Source organism: Ascidia mentula, chromosome 1 (assembly GCF_947561715.1).
Source record: "Ascidia mentula chromosome 1, kaAscMent1.1, whole genome shotgun sequence".
In the NCBI taxonomy this organism is placed as follows: Eukaryota; Metazoa; Chordata; class Ascidiacea; order Phlebobranchia; family Ascidiidae; genus Ascidia; species Ascidia mentula.
The window spans coordinates 17,799,441-17,826,547 of NC_138566.1; the positions used below are offsets into that span (position 1 = coordinate 17,799,441).

Genomic DNA, 27,107 nt, shown 5'->3' on the forward strand with positions numbered 1-27,107 from the left:
CCACGATGTTTTAGCAATGGCCACAAAGCAGTCAGTGGTGCATGTCGATTGGTGCTGGGTGGTGTTGAAAATTTAGTCAAAAAATACCGAATTGATTCAGGCGAGTTTTGCAAAAAAATATTCGGTGAAAATGCACCCTCTATGGCGTTTTGTTTCAATGCTGGACCGAACTCTACTCTGCACAATACCATCAAAATAAGTTACATGCCCTAAGTTCGACTTCTACCTCTTCCATTAGACTCCACAATACCCTATCGTGTTCTGTCCAATGCAGCTGCAATCGATTTTTTTCTTGGCGATTATTTGGCAAACAAGATGACCTTCCAAATTATTTTTTTTGTATTTCATTGGCATGTAGCAAACATAAGTCTAGCGGCCAAATAAGTCACCACATAATGGTCTTCTGTAAATGGAGGAAACGGTCCCTGACTACACAGCAAGCAACAAAATGCACACCGGAAGTAGCAATGATCTGTTATATTTGCTTTCAATTGAAATCACGGTCTTGGACACATTTGCATTCTTGGCCATATCTTCATTACAAGTTTTGCAACGTTAACGGTCAAGCATTTCGCAAACACAGGAACACATATCTTTCAATCAAAAACGAATAGAGTATTGCCACTGCAGTGCTTCGGAACTTAAATTAGAAAGTAATCGCCACTCTGTGATTGCAACACGCGGAAATTAAACGAAAACAAGCTTTGCATATTAACACTATACATATATATTATGTATCGAGGCTCGTGGCTTCACTGATCAAAGCTTGGCCTGAGATTTAAACAGGATCTCCAACTTCTGAGCTAACATCAAGTTGCCTTTCACCTTCATCTTCCCGCTAAAGAAGAGCTGGAAAAATAACGTCGGTTAAATTAAGAGCCCCACAAGTTTGAGCTGGCGTTTACAAAAGGTCCCTTGAATTTCAAGGGAGCCACGAATATAAATGTTTGCTTTCAAACCAAGGTATTTCTGCCGCAAACAATGTGGTGTGATCAATTGTCACGAGCACTCTTTTTTTTCTCAAGGGTGTTTGTCACAAGCAGGTAAAAACATGTCTGACATGTAAAGCAACACAGCAGTGCGAGGCCACCCAAGTTTTAATATGGATGGCGACAAGCATTAATTTGTGCATCGACATCATGAAAACTTATAAGCTGTAGGAATTTTTCGTTGCAGCAGAAATTACTTGCTAAGCTGCTGGCGTATTTGCGGGAGCTTGAAAATCTCCAGTAAAAGAAACTAGTTTACTTTACGACCACATGTCAACGAGCAAAGAACTTAACATACAGAAAGTGTAAAGGGGGGATTTACCTGCTGGGGATTGGCTGTGCCGTTGAAAACGCCCATGACGTCTTCATCTCCAATGGTAATTGTGCATCCCGGCTTGGCCGCCTTCCCCTTGCAGACTTTTCCGTCACCGTTTTGGAGATCCATTTCTACAAAACGAATTATAACCCAGCTTAACAATGACCTCAAAAATACAAGAAATAATCTGAAACTACAGACAGGGCAACTGTTTCGACCTATGGTTTTCGACCTCATTGGTGCAGTTATGGTACGACTTATAACGATCTTGTTAACTAAATAGACGGCAAGACTTCCACTTTGTGGTGACTATATAAATGGCCACCATAAACCTTTGGGTACCAAACTAGTTGTAACCCGCCGAAATCCAACCAAGATGGAAACACTGTGGCCAAGCAAGAGCACAACCAACAGTGCCGTCAGGCTACGCGTTACAAAATATTTTCGGCTTTATTGCTTGTAAATAATCTGAAAGTAATCTTCTCACCCCATTCACGGACCACTTTTCCGTCGGAAGTGATATTCCATTGAAATACGGCGTTAACTTTCTTCACAATCTCGGGCGTCAACCTTTCTCCCGCTCCTTCGAAAAGTGCGTCGCTTGGCAACGCGCCAGATGGATCCTGCAAACGATTTCATCAGTTTTTGTTAGTTGTAAACAATATGCATGCGGTTTTCAGCTGCAAGACATTCAACCTAAAACACAGACTTCAGTTTTCGGAATAACTATGTAAACAAACCTCAAAAAGTGGCCACCACTCCAAAAATGATGAAAATGAAAACAAAATAACGTTTTCCTGGGGCAAATTCATTTCAATACACTATGTTTCAATTACAACCCTTTAATATATTACCTTCTGCGGTGTGTTCTGTGTGGGCGCCGCGGTGCCTGCGTTCAAATCCACGTAGGCCCCGGTAAGACAAGCCTTCCCGCTCTCTGCTACCACCGTGCGGAAGTAAACGCGACTTCCTTCCTTCCACATTTCGGTACGGAGAGTCTGACCGGGCAACACTGTCGACGCGAAGCGAACCTGGGAGCAAAACCAAAATGAGATTGAGTGACCTATTTCCAATCAAACCAGGGCAACCCTACCCAAACTGTTCGAATTTTGGATGTTAAATGTGAAATTGCTTGTATAAATCAACCCAGCAACTGTGACTTACGATGATTACGGCATAATCTAAATCTGGCTTGATTTTTAGAAGTCTTGTCCAGTAGGAATTAACTTTATCTGAATTCAATCTTTTTTCAATGTTGTAAAGTTAAAGTAGACTTCCCCCACACTATATATCATATGTTACGTGTAGTTGAAATCTCAACGTGACACCACCTTAACAGCTTTGATGCTCTTCGGGTCGTTGTTACCGTACTGCTCCATCACGTGACGGACGGAGAAGCCAAAAGAACAGAGCCCGTGCAGGATCGGTTCTTTGAAGCCACCCATAGCGGCAAAAGCAGGGTCGAGGTGAAGAGGGTTGTGGTCTCCACTCAGCCTGTAAAGAGCGGCTTGGTCCGCGGTCGTTTTTTGTTCAACAAAAGCGTCGGGTGCCCGCTTCGGCGGCTGAGCCACTTCCTACAAGACGACAGAACTTGCATGATTGTGTCGGAAATAAAGTTCACAATCACAGTAAACATGTCTCAGACGGGATTGGAACAACAGACGCATACCGGGAGCATCTTGTGTACGAACAACACTTTCTTACTTTTAATTGAATTAATCTTGCCATAGTAGCCAATGTGGCAGCGAGATTATAGGGTTAGTTTACAAAATATGCCAACCGCTATTTTGAATGAAAACATTCGTTTCGAGGGCGCATGCAGAACTATCAAGAAAACAAAACTCTGTGTCATCTACACTGATAATATGGTTTAAAGGCAAAAAAACACAACAGAACCTTCAGCTCATCCGACTTTCTTTTTCCCCGGAAGCCTCCCGCTCCAACCACGAACGTCACGAATTGGTTGAAGAAGACTTTCTCCCCTGATTCGTCGACTGTGTCAACTGCACACAGATGCCTGGTGTTAAGATTGTTAAGTCTAATTCCGAAAACAAAAAGGCTGACCCATACTGCAGAAAACTGATACATGTTTTACTTATTTCGGGCATACTCCACCGTTGTATGGAGCTGACCTGACTGACGCAACAACTAGTATGATAAGGCCTTTTTAATTTGCAGGGGACATTTCATATCAATATGATTGTCTTATCAATACTCTAGTTTAAACCATACCAACACATGCTGGTCTTGCATGCTTGCTGATGTCTAACAACCTATATTTTAAAATTTAAAAGTTTCTGGTACTGACTGTTGCATATGATGGCACAACCGGACCCTTTGTCCAGAACATCAGCGATCGTTACATGACTCGTCAGCCTTCCTTCCAACGGAATTGTTTTGAAAACTTCCAGATACTGTTCACCATGCAAAATCTGCATTAAACACAGTCTGATAAATGCACATACACTGAAGCTGGTGAAGTCACAGAGGTGTAAGATCTCATTTCACACAGTTTATCATCATTGGATATTCGTACCTGGGTTGGATTTATCTCCAGACCTTCTACAGCACCAAGCTGCATTGCATCAAACGGTGGAATCACTCCAAACGATGGCAATGCTGCAAAATCTTCATGCCCCTCATACAGAAATTTTAGGTTGTCCTTGTGCTTTGTTGAGGCCCCAACTATTAAAGGCAAATTTAATTTATGAAATAAATTGGACTTTGTCAGTATTTTGAGCTCAAAACCCATTACATTTGCATTCAAAAAACATTTATAACACAACATCATATCATTAAAAAGTGAAGATTATTTGAGCAAAACACCCAAAATCTGTACTGTGAAGGTTGCATTTTACCTCCAAGAGCATACAAAATGAGTTTGTCCTGGTTAAAGCTGACAGTATGGGGGGCGAACTTGTGCTTTTTGGCCAGGTTTGGTTGAATAGGGTGGGATGAGCCAAGATCATTGTCACCAGCTTGAATGCGAGCAATTGCTTCTCCTGATATCATTGATGATTCACCAATCGTCTAAACAACAGATGATTGCAGTTTTCTTACACTCAATGTATTGTACAGAAATGGTTTGTTGATAATTGGCTGCTCTGATTGGTGCCTTTTGATATTTCTGGAGTTAGCTTTGCATAGACATGAATTTCTTACGTTTGGTGCATGTGCATCTGCAAAGTCAATTATTTTTGCCCAATGCTCTTTTACATCCTCGGGTGCCATGTCGCGACCTTTCTCACGCAGCACTGCACCTTTGGTCCGTTGCCACCTTAATTTTGAAATTAAACCAGCAGCGAGCTCAAAAACTCCTCCTGTAAATTGTATTTACATCTGTGAGCAATCTTGTGCTGGCAGAATTAAACATTTTCAAAAACCAACCAGTTTCTGTGCAGGAATCATGACACAAGTAAACCACTAGAGGCATCACAAACTCTGGCCGCATTTCTTCCTCTGAACCTGAAGAGAAAATTTGTTGTAAACAAAGTTACATCACAAGAGCCTCGAACAACATACTTGGTGGCATTAAGTTCTCAGTGAGTCGTGTCCATGCTGTTGGAGCGATTGTATTCACATTTATTCCGTACTTTTTTCCCTCCAAGCTCAGAGTGTTGGCAAATCCCACCAGTCCCATCTTAGCTGAAATCAAAAGGTGTCAAAGAACATGCAAAACATCTTGAAATGCTTGGGTGCAAAAAAACTGGGGAGTTAACTATTCTAAACAGGAAAGCCAAAGCTAGTATGCTGTTAATCATCTTTAGTACACGTTTTGAACACTGCTGCGTTCTTCATCAGCATAGGCGTCGATTTTTTACCGTTTTGTAAAGTATTAAGGGTGACTTTTTCAGGTTTTAGAAACACACAAAAAACATTTCGTCAGTCGTATCTACTTAAAGATAGGCAACCGACGCAAATTCCGTTTCGCACGGAATCACGTTGTTGTAGCAAGTTTTAAACAATTTAATTACAGACCCCTTACTGAAAGTGGCACATTTTTGATTCACTCGGTCTATTGCAGATGTAGTAATTATGAAGGGATGTACAAACCTATTACATAACAATGCCGATTCTTACAATTATGCGACAACAACCGCTGCGCAACGTAACAATCCACGAGACTCTTGTGTTTGTCATGAATGTGAAGGTGATAATACAGGCCATTTGAAACTAGCTTAAGGCATATGTAGCAGATTGTATGTGGTTTTCCTCCAATAGTTTTAATTTAAACGAAATCCAGGGGTGCCAATACACTTGTTGTCACCCCTGTTTGTTTGTGGGGTGACATGTCACCCCTAAATTGACGCCTATCATCATCAGTACATTGAAATACTATAAACAAAAGTTGTAATTAAAGGATAAAAAATATTGGTCATGGCTACAGAGGGAACTGTAATAGGTTCCAAGGAAAAATCTGCAACTGGAAACACCAACCTGCACTGTAGTTTGATTGCCCGAAATTGCCATAGATGCCAGATGGTGATGATGTCATAATGATGCGACCATATCCCTGCTTCTTCATATGATCCCATGCTGCTTTAGTCACAGAAAAACTTCCTTTTAAGTGAACTTTCAAGATCAAGTCCCATTCTTGTTCACTCATTCGAGTAAAAGAGCGATCGCGCAAAATTCTAAAACCAACACTTCTAGTTTTGAAAACTGAAAATAGGCTTCGACCACCAGGTATCATAATGAATTATGAATCTGACGCTCTTCTGGTGGAGAACAACAAATATACACCTTTTGTTTAAAAAAGATTGTATTTTCTGACGTTTCGCCTGTACGTACGACTAGGCTTCTTCAGAGAATAAAACAAACACAGTAGCGAAGCGAACCCACACGGCAAAGAAATTGAGCGACGAAAAATAACAAAACAGCATAACAGCTAAAACACAGCGGGACATAAATCAATGGACAACATCGATCACGGGTCAAACGGCCATACATGGGAAACAAAAGTCACGAATTGTTACGAGCGAAATTGCGGAACACGGGCGAAAGTACTTTTCCATCGTTCCGATTTAAAACATTCGGTACCGAATTACTGCAAAACCGGACGGGAAACTTACCACCTCCATTTTTTACAAGCCTACACACACTAACCGCTACTTACAATACACCTCACACCATCCGAAACATCAAAAACTCACTGTGGCCAGAACCTTATATAACAGAACGATTACGCATATTGCCGATCCACACACTCGGAGGGTTGAACGCAAACACATTCGGAACGTTTTAAAACTAAACAAATTTCCCACCAACCTAAATCTCACACCCCACACACACAACAAACCCACACAAACATACACAGCATTCACTTCCATACCATATGTACAAGGAGTTTCTGAGCGGATATCAAGAATACTCAACGCCACTGGCGTAAAAGTTGAAATGAAACCGGTATGCACTTTAGAAAACATGTTTCCCAAACCTAAAGACCGTATTCCCATGCTTCAAATGACCGGTGTAGTTATTACTTAATCCCTTGTCTTGATTGTCACACTGTGTATATTGGCCAGACTAAGCGCAATTTAACGTCCCGTATTAAAGAACACAAGGCAGCCATACGCAATATGGACCCAATAAATCTGCCCTATGTGCCCACATGCTTGACACCGACCACCGTATCAATTGGAAGGAAGCAAAAGTATTAAAACAAGAAACAATTTTGGCAAAACGGTTGGTTGTGGAAAATTATTATATTAATTCGCTACCGAATGTTTTAAATCGGAACGATGGAAAAGTACTTTCGCCCGTGTTCCGCAATTTCGCCCGTAACAATTCGTGACTTTTGTTTCCCATGTATGGCCGTTTGACCCGTGATCGATGTTGTCCATTGATTTATGTCCCGCTGTGTTATAGCTGTTATGCCCTTTTTGATCTTTTTCGTCGCTCAATTTCTTTGCCCTGTGGGTTCGCTACTGTCGTCTGTGTTTGTTTTATTCTCTGAAGAAGCCTAGTCGTACGTACAGGCGAAACGTCAGAAAATACAATCTTTTTTAAACAAAAGGTGTATATTTGTTGTTCTCCACCAGAGGAGCGACAGATTCATAATTCACTTCTAGTTTTAATGATCATATATTTGAGAGTAGTAAATCAAAAACAAATACTTAAAACTAGGGATGCACCGAAAGTTCGGTTTGCTGAATTTATTCGGCCGAAACCAAGGTTTTTATAATTATTCAGTTCCAGCCGAATATTTTTGCAAAATTCGGCCTAAACCGAAACTTTTTTACTGCATGCAACACTGATACGCAAAGTTTAGAATCATTGTTCAAACTGTACCAGTGTGTTTTATTTGTTAATTGTCATCAAAATCAACTTCAAGAAGTTGGTACAGCATTCTTTAAGTGCCAATAAAAGGCTGTATGATAGGATCAGATCCATTCCAGCACATGTTTTGTTTAAATTTATTGCGATTTTAAAGAGATGGACACCAAAATTAGTTTCGGTTTATTCGGCCGAATTTATTCGGCAACTTTTGCCGAATATTCGGTTTCGGCCAAATAAAAAAATTGCTGTTTCGGTGCATCACTACTTAAAACAGAGTTACTAAAATAAAAATATATTTATAACATATATATAAAAGTTTCATAATTGCTTGCAAGTAATATCCAAAATATGTTTAATCAATGTGGAAGTATGAATTCCCATTAAAAATATGTTGAGCACAACTTTGCTCAATGTGAACAGGTAATGATTAACAGCAATGAGTGCCAAGCCGCTGTAAGCGGTATGCAAGCACAGTGCACAGTTCAAAGTTCACCATTAGTCTGGTGTATTATAGGTACACTCTAGTGTCTTACCCGGCATTGTTGATCACAACATCTGTAACAGAAATCGTTGCATAAATATATGGGGCACATTTGTTTTAAACAAATCTTCACGAAAAACTTTGGCCACTTACCAATTTTTCCAAAGTTGTCCAGTGCAGTTCTGATTAGTTTCTCACCAAACTCCACAGAATCTAAACAAATATTAACATAAGTTGATTGTTTAGCATGATATAGGTTTGTGGATTGTATTTCATGATCTTGTATGGCATTGCCATTTGGTCAAATGTTTGTCGGTTACAAATCCACTATTTTTTATTGTTAGGAAAAACATACATTTCTTTAAGGATAATTTTTATTTTCACATTATTTTTTGTTGCCACACAACCATAAAAAAATCCATGAATTACAGGTGAGGTTATATTTTGTGTAAAAGACTAAAATAGAAATAAACAACAAACACGGAAAGCGTAAATATGTTAACAATTTGGACATCTATAAACACCATGCACAAAACATTACCATAGTTTGCTACAGCCTTTCCTCCATTCTTTCTGATTTCATCAACCACAACATCAGCAACTTTGGAGGACTGGCCGACTCCACCAGGTGTTGAACCAAGATCGTTTACTAAAAATCAGCAAGTGGTTACAGAGCTTGTTAGTATCCCAGTATTGCATAACACTGTTTTATTTGTCAGCTTACAATTAAACCTCACAATCTGCTTTTGCATACTTACCTACAACATATGCTCCACGTTTTGCAAATTCAATGGCGTAGATCTTTCCCAAGCCTGCACGACAAAAGTCCGGTATTTTTTAAATGCAATTAACGAACATCACTGAATAAACGGATTTTATGAAAAAAGCATACTGACCTGCGCCAGCTCCAGTGACCAAAACCACTTTACCGTCGAATCGCAACTCTCCCATAGTCAAAACGCACTATAACCTTGAAAATATAGCATTCATTTGATATTATACAAATTGACGTCCTAATACTAAAAAAACGATGACTCTGCATATTTACACTTCAGCGCCGCTCGCAAGCTGTAACCTGTGCCGTATGTTTTGCATTCGTACTGCAACATCTAGGTGGCGCTATGTACTACAACGAACAGCGCAGTAGTGGTGCTTCACTTTCTTCAGTGCTAACCGTCTTCGTTCGATTATGAATGATCTCAGTCTTCCAAATTATATGTACTGTTTTATTCTTACCAAGTGCCGTTTGACGGAACAGAATGCAGCCACCTCAACTTTTCTCAGCAGTTGAAGTGGCAAGCATGTAGATTACAACAGAATGCCAGGACAGTCAAGATATCGAGGGTTCAAATCCCGGTGTGGTCAAACAAAATATTTTTTTTTTAAAATGGAAATTACCAAGTCCTTGCAATGGCGTAGTTTTCATGCTGCGTAGCTAACACCAAATATAGTACCGAGAATACACTGTTCACGTGCCGCATTTTCTTTATTGTTTTATTGCACGTGTGCCATTGTGACGTAAATTTATGTGGTCACTGGACCATATCTCCCTTTATAAACCCCAGCGGTTTTTCGAGAAGGGACTGTTTAATGAATAGATTTTGCCGGTGTAGTAGGAAGTGGTGGTGGCAGGTATTAGCCTTTCTGTAACTGCTTTAAAGGGTAGTGTGATAAAATGCGCGCATCAGTTGCGCTCGGTTCCCTGGATTTCGCAACGTGTCTTTCGTAAGACTATATTTAACATAAATAATAAATTTCTGCTGTGTTGAAACATGATCTTTTTCTACGATGGAAAATGCATCAATGTACAACACTTGTGATTTATTTTTTGTTCTAATTGATCAAAAACTTAACAATTGTTGTTTCCAGTCTGGTTTATTGGGTAGCTTGGTTAAAGCTGACTTGGTTACATAACCAAAATGGGAGGAATCTTTGCAAAGGTTTTCCAGGGACTGCTTGGGAAAAAAGAGATGAGAATCCTCATGGTTGGCCTTGATGCAGCAGGAAAAACAACCATCCTCTACAAACTAAAGCTTGGAGAAATTGTTACAACCATTCCTACCATCGGCTTCAATGTGGAAACTGTCGAATACAAGAACATCAGCTTTACTGTGTGGGATGTTGGCGGTCAAGACAAAATTCGACCTCTGTGGAGGCATTACTTCCAAAATACTCATGGTGTAATCTTTGTGGTTGATAGCAATGACCGAGAAAGGTTACAGGAAGCCAGAGATGAACTCAAACGTATACTTGGTGAAGATGAGCTCCGTGATGCCACTCTGCTTGTATTTGCCAATAAACAGGATTTACCAAATGCTGCTAATGCTTCTGAGTTGACTGACCAACTTGGCTTACATGAAATGAAAAGCAGATCATGGTACATACAAGCCACCTGTGCCACAAGTGGTGAAGGTCTCTATGAAGGCTTGGACTGGCTCTCTAATGCTTTGAAAAGTGTCAAATAAATATTTGATTTGGATGACCAATGCTCATGCACTTTTGGCCATATGACAATTGTTGAAAAGATTTAGGTAATTTTATTGAAATGTTGGGATTTCCATGTACTTTGATGTATTAAGCAAACTTTGCTTGTACGAATGTCTTGTTAACAAACCATGTTTGAAAGATGTTGTGCTTTGTTTTATTGACTGTTCACTTCTAATCTTATATACATGTGGATCAAGATTTGTATCTTTGCTGCTTCTGGTACTTATTCAATTTTTTGTTCTTTACAGAGTCTTAGTAAATATATGGATGTACACGTTTATTTGCGTAAGATGTGATGTGCACTTTTGTCTTGTGCTTTAGCTTTTTGTGCTAACGACTTTTTGTGCTTTTGTGCTAATTGGTGTTCATGTATAAAGTGCTGGTGGCGTCCAAAATACCTTCACCAACATAAAGACAATAAATGTAACATAATTGTGAATTGTGATCTATATGTGGTTGTGCTTTTTCGGTAACAGTCAATCGCTGATTTCCATGTGTGTATATGTATTTAGGAATTTGTACCTACAGTTAGAAAACTATGGCAGATGACTGGGATGACGATGATTTTGGTACCTTTGAAAGTGCTGATGTTGGGAGTCCTGTTGGATCAACTGTTTCATCAACAAGCTCATCTGCGCCTGCCTGGCTCTTAACAGCACAAACACCACAGACTCAAAGTATATTAAAAATTTTCGAAACTTAAACAATCAAAATATCTCTGTATATAATTTTTAAAAAATCCTATGCTGTATAACCTCTTACAACCTGTGATCGCACGCGTATAGACATAGATCATTTCTGCAAAGTTGTTAGTTTGGACTTACTGGCAGCTGTTTGTGAAATAAAGTCAATGTGTGATGCAGCGTTATTAGAAATACTTGTTTTCATCCAACTATTTACACAAACATTATGGGCATCTCCATAAACCAAATGCAAAAAATATTTTCAGTTTCTTCAACACAGAGAGAAACAAAAGATATAGTAAACCTCATAGAGACTCCGGTAAGGATCATCAATAATCAGCAAAAATACAATTTTGGAAGTATAATTTATATTATGTGTGTCATTTGATAAATAACATAACACTGATCATGTCATTTAGAAGCTTCTCATGATAACACCATAAATTCCTTTTAGGTTAAATCACACAATCCAGAAAATGTTTCTCAGAACACTTTTAAAGAAAATAATTCAGAAAACCAGTAAGTACTTTATCACAAGTGTTCCAATGTTTAGCCTATCTGAATATGCAAGAAGTAGCTCTTAGTGATGTTAACTGAATGGCAATATAATTTTCTATTTAATCATTTTACTGCTCAATAATTTTCGATTTACATTTGTCCATTACCATTTGAAGAATTGAGTTATAAAGTTTATGTTATTTAGTGCAACAGAGGGGAATCTGGACCTGACAGAAAAGTCACAGAAACAAGAAGGTAGTAAAAGCTGGATTTTTAAAATTTATCTTGGGAGTTATGAAATATGTGCTTCACATTTAGCTCATTTGTTGTGTGTTGACTTTTAAAACACCCACTGTATATAAAATCAACTTGATCCCTAGCCTAGTTTGATTAAAAATTTGTAGAGTCAAGCCTGCAAGAATACAAGTGTTGTCCATTCATTAATCAGTATACAGTTTCCTGGCGTTGGTTGGCTTAAACTGTTACACTTATTTGAACCATTTTAGTGTTGTTTATTTGTGTGGGCACCAAATTGAGGCAGAACGATACTTCACTTCCACCCCCATGCTTTGTCACTGACTATTTAAAACACTTGCAGATGAAGTAGTGTCTGATGGTGCACCTCCAACGAGTCAACATTCCGCGGCAAATTTGGAAGATGCATTTTCTGATATTTTTGGTGGCGACTCCCTTGCAAAAAGTGAAACTGAAGTTGATGCAACACCAATCCCAAATAGTGGTAAATTTCCGCCACTTGTAAGAACCTTTTTCAGCCACTTATGCCATCAAAAAAATTGATTATTGCAATTTTTTTTTTATTTGTTTGATCGAAAATAATTTCTTTTTTTAGACTGTTGGTTGGGCTATGTGATGTTTTTTTGGTGGACTTTTTAAGAGTAATGTGGTTGTGTCAGTGCCAGGAAATAACCTAAAATAGCATCATTGTGCTGCTCAGTAATACTGTAGCACATTGTATGTGCATTAATAACACAGCCACCACAAATGTCTTTTTGTGTTGTAGCAAGACATCCAGAATCCACAGACACTATCTCAACAGGCAAGACAGTAGAACTGCTTCCAGTGGAAGAGCCCAAAATTCAAACCGATGGCAAGATTGTTGCAGAACTGCAGGGGAAACTGGACAATGCCCTCATCCTAAAGAAGCAGTCGGAAAAAGTAAATCATCGGTTGAAGCTATGTGCTACGTCATTAAAAAGTATTTTGTGGAATTAAAGGCTGAAGTATATAAAATAGTACTAAACAGTTTTTTTCATCGGAACCAAGTATCATCCAAGTTTCTGTAGAATTAAACGCCCAACATAGCACAGAACATATACAAAATTTTTTGGAATGTACCAATAAAAAAGGGTAGATTTGTTTGACTTATGCACTTGTCTGAATCTGTTCAAAACAACGCCAGACTGTCACCGAACTCCGCGAGGAACTAAAGATAACAGTAGACGAACTCCAAGCCGAGATCCAAGCAAGGGATGATGCACATCGCCAAGAGGTTGCGAAACTTGACCAACAAAAAAGGGAAGAACTGAAACAAACTAACGATGACGCACAGCAGGTATGGCTCAAGTGACTTGATCAATGTTCGGAGAGGTGCTTACTGGCCAGACGCCCAGTCATCACGCACACATAAATATTTGCGTGTTTCCAAATTGCCAGCTTTCCAGGTTTAGTCTACCAACGCTTTTTTAACCATATTATAATCTTCGTTTTGGTTTTACTCAGCTGCTGCAAAGTGTATTACGAAGTTTTCGAGTGACCGCATTGTGAACTACGATTCTACACATATTATTGGGTTTATCGACCTTACTGATTAGTTCAATCGATTTGTTATTCCGCCTTGTTAAAAGATAGGATTGCAAAATTTCACGCTTGCCATTTTCCTTCTAGGCGATGAAATTGCTCACAGGGCAATATACGGAACTGTGCGAGCGGATCGCCAAGGAACAACAGTTGCAGTTTGAGAAGCAACTAACCGAAGTAACGCAAAAGTGCGTGAAACTGTTGGAATTACAAGTACGAACTTCTTTGCTTTTTCAATTTTTGTGCGGTTGTTTGCTTTTCCGGGGTTGTGGTTGCGACTGCTCGTGGCATAAACTGAAGGAAGTTTAAACGATTAGGATTATGTCTTTTGTTTTTGATATAATGAGAAAAAAAATTAGCCATTCAGCAGTTTTCACATGCAAAGATATCCGTAGTGGAATTAACTTTTTGAATTTTCTCCATATTACCAATAAATTTTGTTCACCCAATTTGGAAATCCTTCAAAATATTACGATGCCCGACACAACCGTAAAGAGTGTTGTGTTTTGTTGTGCAGCATTCCTCAATGGATGAACGCATTAAAGAAGAAGTGGCAAAACGTTCCTCCAAAGTCGACGAAATGCTTGAAGACTGTAAACGTGACATAACCGCCTTTGTGACGTCACAGTGCGACGAGGTGGTGGAGAGGTGCGGGCAGGCCAGTGAAACTGTGGAAACGCATTTGAAGGTACAAAGGGTCGATAACTTACACATAGGTTTTAAACATTTTCACTTTTCAATGAAACGCTAGAAACATTGTAGATTACATTCCTGGCAATTCTATAACTGTGTTTTAATGTTTCTTGTCATAAATTACTTGTAACCAAACACATTTGTGACAACCAGTTTTTAAGGCGCAAACTAAAAATAATAATTTGTATCTAGGACAAAATCACTGAAGAGTTTGAAGCCCAGCGGAAAACCGACTTGACCTTGAAGGCGGAAGCAATAGAAGAACTGACAAAATTGCACAAGGTAGTTTTGAATAATTTCCCCCACTTTCCCCACGACTGAATATTTTTTTCCCAACAAATGCAATGTGATTTTTTTTGCGTTCCATTATAATGCAATTTGCCGTTTTTGGCTACTGGATGGTTTAACTGAACCGAAAATGCTAACTAGATGTTTTACTAAACTAGGCGGAAGTCGAACACTTGATGGCGGAAGAGCGTTTAAAGTCGAGCGAAGCGATTAAGCATGCCGTTGATGACGCACGGAAGACTGTACGAGCCGCCATAAGCGAGGAACAAGAGGTAAAATATGCCCAAACAATTTAAAGCTTTTCTAATTACAAGTCAATTTTGAACATATCAATGAAGCGTTTTCTTGGGGCTATGGTAAACATGATTAAGTTGCAACGTGTTTGAAGTAGTATTTTCAATTTCTACCGTTTAAGTCACCCACAAACCGCATATTTGCATGTATTTCGGGTCGGTTTGTCATGGTCAACCAACCCCAAACTACACGTTTCTGCACAAGGATCCTTTTTGCCTGAGTGCAGTCGCTTCTAGTGACTTCACACAGATCTGTGTTAGAATAACGATTCTTTACTCGTTTGGTTTACGATAATTCTACCACAACTTAGCCAACCTTATCACTTTTGGTTATTCGTACTTGAAATGAACGCAGAAATCCAACCGCGCACGAGATCGGCATTTGCTGGCTTTGAAAATGTTGCTGACGTCATCCCAGGAGCACCTCAACCAGTTGGTGAGCGAGACGAACACGTGATGGAAATCGTCCGCTTGCTAGTACGCCAAGTAGAAGTGGATAGAATTACTTTCGGTTGTATGAGTAACGTGGTAGCATTGCTTTGGCACTTCGCTGTGTTTTGGTGCAATTGAAAAATTCGCGCGTTATGGGATTGCAGTTTGCCCCGCAAATATTATTGTGCAAAATAGATTCATGTGCAAATTGAAAACGTCTGTTATCACTATTGTTTTTTTGATGGAGCTCAACTGTTGAAGCCCAAACTCAATCAAAAAGTTTCAAAGCTCAGTAAGTTTCCTGCAATCAAACGGCCATGAAATTATCAAGTATTAAAAGTTGTCATGAAACCGTTTTTGGCAGCGGGAATTTCCCACTGAGCATTATATTTCCTCAGTTTATGGTTTTAATTCTCTGCCTACAGATACAAATGCACTCAGTGATTGCCAAGATCGCGATACAGTTTATATTGGCCAAACGAAACAAAAATATGTCTAACGCACCAAGAGCACATTGCACCGATATTGAACCAAGCTAATTTACTCCTGGTGACATCCTCGTATCAAAAGAAAAAGTAACAAAATCTTTTAACATGAAACAATTTAGATTGTAGCATTTTCTTTTACAATATTTCAACACCAAATGTTTTAAAACGCAACGATGGCAAATGACCTTTGATACTTTCTCGGAAGTTTTGCACCGTCGCGAACTGGTTTTGCCGAAGTATTTTTCTGCACATGTTCATCGCCATTGGTTTCGCCGCTATGACTTGAATTCCTAATAAAATTTACCAAAAGAACGAATGTGGGCCTATTTATTAATTAGGATAAGCGAAACCTTTAACTGTTTATTGTACAATTCCCATATGCGGCTTACATAAAAGTCATTACAGCGAAACGTCCCGTTGCTCGGAAATGACTCTTTCCTCATTCGGTATAATCGATTCGATGTAATTGAACGGAAATGAAAAATAATTGCCAAGAATTGTTTCGTAAGCGTCTTTTTGGCACTTTGTGACATTTTGTTGCTGCTGAATTTTGAAACAGCCTACACAGGATAAATTACTTTGACACTGTACTTCAACGAACAAAAGAGAAAGAAGTGAGGATTTCAAATCCAACAAGCCGGGTGTGTTTTTCGAATGAAACCCAAAGCAGATGTTCGTCCCGTTCTAACGTTTCTCTTTCCTTTCGTTGGGTTTTAACATACAGTAACATTTCCCACTCGTTACTCGTGTAACCAGTTGCAAAAACCAGTCAACTAACCAGATGACCGAGTTTAGGATAATCATGGAGATGACTTTTTAAATCTCGTTTTGATTTTTAGTGTGGTATAAAATTGCCATGCAGGAACCTTACTTGAGTCCTTTTCAGAAAAGCTCGGCTTTAACTTTTGGCGGAAATAGCAGAAATCAGTTGTCAGGCAGTCGGTAGCTGGGCGTTATACTCGTAAAACTCAGAAACCTAGGACAGGGCGCTTATTTTAAAGGTGCTGTGCATTAAAAGTTGAAAATATAAGTTTTTTACGTGACTGGTTGATTGATTTTTAGGATTTTTTTTCCAGAGGTGTGCTGCATAATTCGCCAATAATTTACTGCAGGCAGTGTAGGTAGTTTCAGCAGTCAGATGTTTATCAAAAATGGACATTTTTTTAAATTTGCAGACAGGTGTACCTCAAGCTTAAAATATAAGTCAGCTGGTGTATCGTTTTTATGAGCGGGAAGAGTAATAAATTCAGGCGGACAAAAATTGGAACAACAAGAGCGCAGACTCATAACGATACTTCTATTGTCTTGTAAAGCAAGCCAAAATTAGTTGCTGTCCCCATGTGCGTTTTTGAATACGATTGGAAATTAATTTAAGTTTAGATAAAAAAATCGGATAAATTTTATGTAGAGTACTCATTTGTGATTTCATGTTGGGCCAATCTTCGCTCATCATCACAAGAATTAATTGCAGGAAAACTGCATTGTTTTTGATAACTTCTAATCAGTTGCAGTGTAATGCTCAATTTCAAATTAAGTGCTCGCATTTGGCTAAAGTATTTCCCACAAACGGTCTTTCCTGTCATTGTATATATGGCGTTGTGCCGTGTAAAAATATATATATAAAAGGTTCAAACGGATACTATTTGATCGTTGAACAAAGTCTGTGTGTCTGTTTGCGTGGGTTTACAGTGTTTCATTTCAGAGAACTGTTTTTGCAAACGGCGAAATTCGTTTCACAAAAACGTGCGGAAACTAGATAGCAACGTTTTTTGAAAAACAAAACAACGCATTGTTTGTGTGCTTTGAGAGGTGTATTGCATCACAATAATTTTACGTTTTAGGTGGAAGAAACAGGATTGTTGTGGTAACATTTGCTAATATGTCTGTGGCTGTGGATAAGAACAGAGATCTTTCAGCTGATTTTAATCCTTATTCGTTGGGAGACGATACAGCCTTTGATGCAGGTTTGACTTTTTACCACATAGTTCTAATAAAGTGATTTAAAACATTTCTATTTTCCTGTCATAGTAGATTCATAGTCGCCAAATTAGGCAGCTTTTTTCAGCATCAAAAACAAATCTTCATTATTTGTAGGTTATCATTCGTTTTACAAACGAACAGTGACTATTTTCTTCGCACTTCTGACTTGGAACCTTGTGTTGCTTTGTTTGAACTTTCCGATAGGAGGTCATCTGTACTACACCCTTGGCGTCGCTCGTAAGTTGTTCTTTCTGGCAGAGATAGACCATATTTAATAATCTCGACATGTCAAAATCATACTATGGGTAGCAGCCAGGTGATATAATATTGCCAAATTAAAAATTCCATCAGCACAATAAAAAGTATTATTTTTTGACATTGTGATTTGTTTTTCGCAGTAACCGCCTTTCTATTCGCCGATCTGTGTTCCGGTTTTAACCATTGGTTTATGGACACCTGGCTTCCAGTGCACACTCTCGGCTTCTGCCCTCTGCTGCAGCATGTGGTCAGATCCTTTCGACTCCATCACGCCGTCCCATATAAATTCGGCGCCTCTGACTTCTATTCGACCAACGGAAAAGACGTCATCATGGTGTATCCATCGCTAATGGCAGTGCTGAGTTATCAAATGTTTGCATCCAAAGGTTTAATAGGCGTTTGACTTCAATTGTTATTATCTCTTCATCCTTATGTAGCTAAAAATATACTGTATGCTGTTAATGTCGCTTAGCCAGACATGTTGAATTTATTTGTGCAGCATCTATTAGCGCCACCTACTGGGTGTGTGTTTTCGTGTGCGTGGCGTCATTCTTTTTTGGATTGAACTCCCAGTTCCACAAGTACGCGCATCAAAAGAAAAATGCGCCCAAGCTGGCCCGAATCATGCAAAACCTCCATCTGTTCCTGCCCCCTGCGCACCACAACGTCCACCACTCCCTACCCTATGATAGGTGAACTTATAATGTAATGCTACCAGCCCAGTATTGTTTTATTCAATCATTGTTTTTTTTTTGCTCAAACATGACAATAAACATTACAGTGGGCAATAGAGATATTTTCATATGGAGAATGTGAAAGTGTGGACAGGGAGACACTGGAATAACCTAAGGTTTTCGAATTACGTAAACAACACTAGTTAGACCACTCCATTCCTTATGTTCTGTATTGTCATATAAGCATAATTATATAAATTTCCCAGGCACTACTGCGTGATATCTGGGCTCATGAACTACCCTATGGATGTTTTGCAAATCTGGAGGCTTATGGAGTATGTGATCGGCAAAGCATTCAACTGCCATCCACGCAGTGACGACGCCCACCACAGATATGGATCAGGTCCCATATCAGAAAAAAATGAGTGAACGGAAGTAAAGAGGGGACAAATAACTTTTTGTCGTGATTTGTAATTTAGAATGTATGCAGGCCTGAAAAAATAAACAATATAAACTGTGCTATGCTGTGACTATACTTGAGTTATTAACGTCCTGGAGTTAATAGTCAAAAGAAATTTTGAAGAAAAACTAAACGAAATAAATGAACTACATTTACAATTGTTTAGTTAAGCTTAAATTTAGTAAACCTATACAACGGAAGCAGAGAAGCACATAGCGTATTTTTTGCGTGAAATTGTTAGCGAGATCGCAATATGTAAGAAAAACGTTTTCTCACGTCACAAACAAAAGCAGTTACTGTACCTTTGGTCAAAAACTCACAAACATTTTACATAAAACACAAAAAGGTAAATACGTTTCAAAGCCAATGACCTATTCAAAAGTAATTCAGTCCGAATCCGATATAATCCTTAATAAACCCTGCAAAGGTCAATTTCAGGGACTTAATTTTTTACAATACGCAAATCTACTTTACTGACTCATGACGCAGCGGTAGAACCACAATTGCGTCAAATAGCGCAATTGTTTCGTCACAACGGCGGAAGCACATGATTGGTCATCTTCTTCCGATTGGGCAGCGCAATCGTCGCGCAGCACCAGTAAATCAGGTCGCAATTTTCCGCTTTCGCCGCTACGCGCGCCTGTTATGATGTCATACGCCTGCCATTGTTAACGCACAGTTGGAGTGGCGCTTTGCGACTGTGTGGTGGCTTGTTCCGTGGCAGTGCAAGTGAGCCTTGTGATTTAACTTGCGTCAGTCACAGGATTCCGGGTATATTTTATTATAAAGACCCGTATTCAGTTACAGCATGTAAGTTAGTACGGTTGTGGTTGAAGTTAGAACAGTTGATATACGAGTTTCGAATTTTGTGAAAGTTTCAATGTGTGCCAGTGTGAAATTTCGTGATTGTTACAGAGGCAGACTTTAAATAAGTTTCTTTTCGTGTATTTTAGTATGAATCTCAGTGCTTTTGTTTATAAGTTTGATTCAGAATTTGTTGCTCTGCTTTGGTATAATAAAGTACACTGTGCAGAATTTAAATTCGCAAAAATGCGTTGTAACTATCAGTGGTAATTTATTTAGAGCGTTTAACTATCCTAACTGTAAAGTTTTAATAAAACCGTTTAAAATATGCGATTGTTTCAATCACACCTATTTTTGTTTGGTGTTAATTTGTTTCCTACTACTAGGAATAACAAAGAGTAATTTAACTTAAAAAATTATATTGCGCCACAGAAACCCTCATCGCACAAATGCAAAGCGACTCGTTAAACCTTCACATTCGTAGTGTTAGGATACGCGGGGTTACATGTCAGTGGTTCCGGTTCCGGTTCTGACGCGAACTTAATTGGAATAAACAGTAAATTTACTGATGTCACATTTGTCCAAATTTTTTGCTTTTTTATCGAACAGAAGAAACGACAGCGTCTTTCGCATTGGGACTAAAAGGGGTTTTGTTTAAAGCCGCAATCAAAGGTCGTCAGTGAGTTCATTTTGGGGAAGATCGTCATAAGGCGGCAAACCGGATTAAAGGTCAAACCGTCATGCTGTATTCATGGTGTGGTCTGACAGGATGTTTACCGCATTACGACGTTCCGTATAACTTATGTTGTGTGCTTGTTTTTCTCACACGTCACGCGAGTGGGCATAGATTTAAGTCGGCGAGTGAAATGACGCAACCACTCGTATATTATTCCATCTATTACCACATCTTCAAAACAACCGCTGTTTGCGCGTTATCACCTATGTCGCATGAGCGCATGGACAATCTTTTTTTACAAACCTGTCATGCAGTTCTCATCACAACAAGCTAGGCAAACGTTACGAAACAAAAAGTCGCAAACAACCATTGGGCGCAACTGGTTAAAACTTAAAGCACGCAGTGGTTGAAGAAGAGAAAGGCAAGAAGGAAATCAAGTTTGTAGAGAAAAATGCACAGTCTTTTTTTAGTTGCCCCTGTGATTTCATATTGATGGCACTCCTGCCTAATGTGGAAGTTTTGAGCGAAAGCAAAGCCTGTAACGCCTGTTAATTAACAAAAAGAGAGTTTTTGTGAGTTGTGTAACGTTTCCGCAGCGTGTGTAGCGAATGAATCGATATTCACGTGATTTCTACAAGTGTTGTTGTGTAAATATCAATGCTAATAGCGTGCGACCCCCCAAGTGATGTTTCATCCAAATTTGAACCAGCGGAAAATTGCGTGGCCGAGGCTGTGGAAATTTCCTTTCGCTTGTTTTTGAACTGCTTGTGTTTCGTTGTTGTTGGACCACACACCGTCCTCAAAATACGGTTGTTTATGACAGCAGTACTAACCTATAACTTTCCTCGTCGCTTCGGTTTAGTGATCTATCAAAAACCACTGTCAGGGAAAACGAGTCAGCAATTAGCATTCACCAATATATAGCACGAAAACAACAAACCTGCTTGAAACAAACAACCCGTTTGCACTCGCATAGAGTTGTGACGCAAATTGCCCTCCTATTTAGGTGTGTTCACAGTAGCGTGGGCATCACAGTCACGTGTATTTTCGCGGCAAAGAAAATAACTCGGAATGAATAGAACCCGAAATGGTATACAAGCCTATATGTACGATATGGAAAAATTTGGAATAATCAGTGCATATGTTACGATGTTGGTTAAAAAGCTTTGTTTAACATTGGACGACTGCTCATGTAATTCTGGGGATATGTTACAACAGATGATTCTTTAGTCGGTTTATTGTTTTTTCAAGAGTTACTTTTTTGTCCTATTTAAGAAAACCAAAGATTTGTAGTGCAGTAGTCCTAGCGCTGGATTTAGGTCCTTCCGCAACTTTGTAAAGTGGCCTGTTAATACACACATACTTGCAGAAAGGTCGTTGAACAATGGATTTTTTTAACCATTAAGTTACGTCATAGTTGTTAAAATGTACTCGATTTTTGGCATGTGCCTCGTTTGTTTTATGGTTATTCCAGCATTGAGTAGTACTAATCCACTGGTATTAACAAAATTTGGTTGTTCATTGCCAGATAAGCATAGTACAGGCTCATGCCAGTTTTGTGTCTAATCTCGACATGTGATTGATACAGTTCTTTAAAATGTAAGCTTATCGCTTTTACGCCGGTCGCTAAAATCTCCTCAAAGCAGAATGTGTGATCTTCAGTGATTCTCTTCTTGAGCTTGCATATCTGGATGTTTGCAAGCACGAATAATCCTTTTTCATTTAGGATTTCAGGCGATGATTGATATCGGTTACTTTCTGAAGCAAGCACAGTAAATTTTTTTAATTGAACTTTGCAACCCCTAAAAAATCGACCAACGCGTTGTTGTGGTTTTCCAAACCGCCCGAAAAACCGCCAAGGACCATTTTGCAGTCGCTATTCAAGGCATGTAGCATCAGCAGCTGCGTCTTGCACGTTTGGCGCGGTTGTCGCCAGTTGGGACTTCCACCATTTGTTTTAAGGACTGCATGCCTATACCTTATTTTGGTGCGATGCTGTTTGTATAGTTCGCGAAAAAACAGGCTGTACAGTAGCTTGTACAGATAGTTTTTATCGACTCATATTATTGAAAGAGTTTATGCAGACGCATTGATTTTTATTAAAGGCAGGATATCATTTGAACTACATTTTTCCCTGCAGCACAGATGGTATAAAAGCTTTTTTATGTATCATTTCACGAGTGAAGTTTAAAAATCAGCCTCCGTAAAAATTACAACCGCTTCTTTCTCACAACTGAAATGTTTGAGCGTTTTACGTATGCTGTTTGTCACTCACAAAACTCAAAAGGCTAGTTGTCACAATAATGACATTGCCTTTCTGCGGTTATCTGCGGTTTTTCGTCGACCCGGCGTCGCCGCGCCCAATTAGCATCGTGGAAACGCGACAGATCTGTTCGGATTATGGCATTTGAAGGCTCGCAAGGACAAAAGAGAGCGAAGATTTCAATCTGTCACATGTAAAGGCCGTATTGCTTGTTGCAGGGGTCTAGTATTGCTTGTTGCAGTGGTCTAGTATTGCGTAGTTATTGTATCGACCTTTGATGTTAAGTCGCGTATGATTCGCACAATGTAGTGTTACAGTGTCAGGTGGTAATCGAGGACAAATTTGCAGTGATTATGGAATGTTGCACGTCAGCCTTGGACCAATCGCTTCAGCATCGACAAGCTTCGACTTCGGTAAATCTTAACCTTTGCATAGGACAGATGAAAATGTCGCGATTGCTGTTAATGTGCCGGCTGTTGTCAAAATGATATTTTAAAGCTTTACGCTTGCCAAAATCCATTACCCTCAAGTCAAGCAGCAAAAAAAACAGTCACTGCGAAAGTTAGAAACAGCGGCGTCGTTAACATGAAAATGTCTGTTCAAAGTCAGCTGTTTCGACAGACACCGTAAACTCCCCCAGCGTCGCGACAACACGCTTTAATTGATCTCACTGAAATCGAAGTTGTCGAATTATTTTGCGCCCAATATCCCCGCTGCGTGTGGTAAGCATCGGGCGTTCTCCGCTCCCGTTTGTAACGTGTTACGGCTTATACCCAGGGGAGCTATTGAGACCTTGTTAATAAGATTTGTCGTCGCACGACGTGTAGATTTTCATTTCCACTTGTGGGAAATGAAGAATCGTGTTTAATATACTATAAGCGCTAATGGCAGCTGCAATGCTCCTTAACCCTCTTTACGGCATTACTAAAGACACGCGTACTGCTGTTCGGTCTTGCGCATTTATAACCTTCAGCCCTGGTTCACGTGGCGGATGTTTGCACCTGCGCCCGTATACACGTAAGGTGATTTACATGTGAACCTGTTTGTTATCCTCACCGACAGCAAGAGGTTGATGCTTTGTTTGTACGCTTCCTTGTAAAGTGCTTCTTTACAGTTTTTCCTGTAGAAGTGTCTTGCTGCAGTTTGGTACATGTCGCATTCGCGTTGTCGGCCTCTTTTCTGCAATGAAAGATTGACTTTTACGAGTGAGAAAGGTTTTTATCAAGAGAAGGCGAACGTGTTACAAGTGCTCAGAAAGTAAGCCGAAACATTTTGAAACAATATTTTGATGCAAGAAACATTTAAAAACTTGTTGTTTTCGAGTGTGTCAATATCGAAATTCAACCACGACTGTAAACATAACGCGAGCGAATACGCGTGCCCGAAAGCCGTGGGAACAACCATGAATTATTTGAACATTTTTGCGGTTCCACTGTACAGCCGGCAACATCTCGTGCAAAGCACTCCGGTGGGAACAGTAGCGCTATCTCAGGAGCGTCAGTATCAAGGGGGCAGCCTTTATTCATAGATGGATGATGTCGCCGGTGCAATTATCTCAATTTTGTGGTCGCGCGCGAACATTTAGAAGTTTGCGAGACAGGAAAAGGTCAATGTTGGTTAAATGAATTGTCACAATTATGGGCCATTTGGGGTTTAAACATGGACAGAAGAATGGGGTGATTCATCTCTCGCAAATGGGGTAATTCAGCTGCTGTTGTAGGTTTTATAAAGCAAGGAAATACACATATATGAATTGCACGTCGTTTGCAAAAAAGAGTAGTAATGTGTAAACGGTGGTTGTAACGTACGCTTGAAATAACAAGAAAGTTCGCAGCACTAATGCCTTGCAAGGAAATGAGGAGTAATTCTCCTTGTTTGCCTGTATTTCGGTTGCATATTATGTCACACAGGATTTGGTATTTTCAGTTAAATCCAAGAACAGATTGCCAACAATCAGTCCAATACGACATCCGAACACGGAACGGAAAATCCAAAAATGCATCTTATCAATTTGCCGCGTTCTGACGTCACGTGTGAATGGACGATACGTCATCGACGGCGGCTCGCGTAATTACGCCCAGGAGAGGAATCGTTTTGCTGTCAGTCCGCATCGATTCGCCGCCGTTTTTTGGGCATTGACATTTCGTCTACGTCTGGCGTCCGTTGCCTTAGCCCGAAATTGCGCGCTGTAGTATATTAACTACAGCATGTATTTGGTAATACACAACATGGTCGTAAAGATAGATGTCCCCAGGATGCCCGTTTTTGCAGTTGATGTATTGACATCAGGTGGTTCTGGCAACGTACGGAATTGTACCATTTTACATTGGTTGAAGTATAGCTTGACATATGAGGCTCATAATTAGAGATCAGTAGAGCGGTGCGTTTTTCTAAATGATGTGGAAGCAAAATGTGATAGTGTTGTCATGTTCACCAAATGTGCCTTTGAATTACGCAATATTAGGGTACGTATATGTATTAGCTTACACGTGTTGTATAAGCGGCCAGGCAGAAAGGGTCCTGACAGATTAAAAGTAAGTAGCACAAGAGCTTTTTGCGTCTTAGTGTGTGAAATAACGTCGGGTGCAAGACGAGCTAAATAATTAATACAGATACGCAAGTGAGAGCGTTGGGTCGACTGCCCTTTGCCCCAACCGACTTTTGTGTAAGTTTTGAGGCTGTCTAAGCATGGCATTGTAAGATTGTACATAGTAACTAATTTGGAATTGTAAGATTGTATGTAATATGTTGTACATAACTCCTGCAAGATTTGTAAGATTGTACATGTGTTAATCAGGATTCGGTTAATCCGGATCTTCGCCTAATTCGTACGAAACTGGAGCTGCAAATGATTCGTTATCTTTTTTCTTCACAAAAGAGATCCGATAATCCGAAATATTTAATAGGGATCATCGCCAATTTCCGGTCAAGAGTTTACTTCGAGGTAATCTGGAAATTTGCTTGCTGCTTAGTAGTTTATTTTGTATCCTCGACTAAAGCATTGCGGTGGGATAGTTTTTAAACTTTAACGATTAAAAAAAAATCTGCAAAAGTCCAGAACGTGCGGTCTTGCACCACTAAATACATCGATGTTTCAGCGGTAGAAGCGAAATATATTAAAAACAGACAAAAATCAAAAAACTCCTACAGCGTGAAGTTTCTGTAAAGAAATTGTAGCAGAAATGAATAACTTTCGTGTTTTCAAAAACGTTGTTGTTGTTGACGGGTTACTGACCAACGCCACGACAAACAATAAGAGTTTCATAAGCGGTCATCACGGCGTGAATGCAGCGAGCGCGACCGATAAACAAAGCTGCGGAGACTAACAATTCAACTTGGTGTTCGTTCCTGTGTAGCTGGAAATCAACCGAACTTTCACACCCCTCAAAACAATGTGCCCTGTTCTGACACCAAAACACCCCCCTAAATCTGCCACTGTGCATAACTTATATATGAAAATTTTGACCATGATTTCGATTGCCATGTATAGCGCCCTGTTTCTAGAACTATAAGACAGTTTTTTTGATATCGATATGGGTGCATAATGAGACACAAAACGAAATTTTATGACTAAGCGCATGGCTGTCACACAACATTTTACTGTTGCAAAAATGAGCGTTAAGCTGCGCAGTTAACGTTCTAGCAAACTTCGCCGCGAACGACCAGCATCGATCCACGTTAATTTTAGGAAATCGCACAACGCTTTGACAGGCAGGTTGTTGGAGCGTGTGGAGCAGCGGTTTAAGCTTGTAAATGGAACTCTGCACCAACTTAGCCCTGCTTCCTGTCTGAAGAAGTGCTTCTGTGATCCCTGCAGCCGGTTTAATTGCAAACTGGGCGTTGCGAAAGTTTGAACGGTTGGTTTAAGCGGTTGTTAATGATGTTTTCCTTCTAGAAGGAAAGCGAGGGTATCGGTTAAATGTTGCCATGTTTGTTTGCGGTGTAGAGGCAGTTGGCGGTTTTTGACCGGGTTGAGTCATTTATATTCACTGTGTTGTTAAATGGTGAACCTACAGCCAAGTGCTGTTCTTGCGTTTTGTTTTATTAATGTTGCGCGTCAGCGGTTCAGAAAAAAGTCTCATTTTTGTGCGAATTAATAAGTGTAAAAAAGTGGTTGGTCTTTTCTACAGATTCTAATCTTGACGAGGTCTTGGCCCCAAAGTAGACTTATTAGTATTCGCCCTTCATGTAGAACCGATTTGTAATATCCCACGAGCAGCAGAAGCAACAACAACAATAACATCAAC

At 39.6% G+C, this 27,107-nt stretch overlaps 3 protein-coding genes and 1 pseudogene across 3 annotated transcripts; 3 read left to right on the forward strand and 1 right to left on the reverse strand.

The window, feature by feature from the left end:
- Nucleotides 1-468: 468 nt before the first annotated feature.
- On the reverse strand, nt 469-9,095 carry LOC145906023 (peroxisomal multifunctional enzyme type 2-like). Its single transcript, XM_082993400.1, has 18 exons — nt 8,962-9,095; nt 8,824-8,877; nt 8,607-8,714; nt 8,219-8,278; nt 8,118-8,139; nt 5,743-5,939; nt 4,828-4,950; nt 4,693-4,770; nt 4,468-4,625; nt 4,164-4,335; nt 3,842-3,990; nt 3,614-3,737; nt 3,202-3,308; nt 2,637-2,879; nt 2,160-2,336; nt 1,793-1,928; nt 1,312-1,436; nt 469-849 (listed from the first exon to the last, which is right to left on the reverse strand). The coding sequence occupies exons 1-18, from the start codon at nt 9,014-9,016 to the stop codon at nt 760-762; spliced, it is 2,178 nt and encodes a 725-aa protein (XP_082849526.1). The 5' UTR covers nt 9,017-9,095; the 3' UTR covers nt 469-759.
- An 843-nt stretch (nt 9,096-9,938) lies between these two features.
- LOC145906043 (ADP-ribosylation factor 1 pseudogene) lies at nt 9,939-11,025 on the forward strand (annotated as a pseudogene).
- Nucleotides 11,026-11,086: 61 nt separating this feature from the next.
- On the forward strand, nt 11,087-16,013 carry LOC145906032 (uncharacterized). The gene is made up of 12 exons (XM_082993413.1): nt 11,087-11,229; nt 11,502-11,554; nt 11,690-11,754; nt 11,939-11,988; nt 12,332-12,472; nt 12,755-12,909; nt 13,154-13,306; nt 13,639-13,764; nt 14,069-14,239; nt 14,437-14,526; nt 14,691-14,804; nt 15,181-16,013. The coding sequence occupies exons 1-12, from the start codon at nt 11,091-11,093 to the stop codon at nt 15,280-15,282; spliced, it is 1,359 nt and encodes a 452-aa protein (XP_082849539.1). The 5' UTR covers nt 11,087-11,090; the 3' UTR covers nt 15,283-16,013.
- Nucleotides 16,014-17,615: 1,602 nt separating this feature from the next.
- Nucleotides 17,616-19,086, forward strand: LOC145914368 (plasmanylethanolamine desaturase 1-like). Its single transcript, XM_083002195.1, has 5 exons — nt 17,616-17,709; nt 17,840-17,962; nt 18,124-18,369; nt 18,483-18,675; nt 18,924-19,086. Exons 1-5 carry the CDS (start codon nt 17,625-17,627, stop codon nt 19,084-19,086), a joined length of 810 nt encoding a protein of 269 aa, XP_082858321.1. The 5' UTR covers nt 17,616-17,624.
- The last annotated feature ends 8,021 nt before the right edge of the window (nt 19,087-27,107 follow it).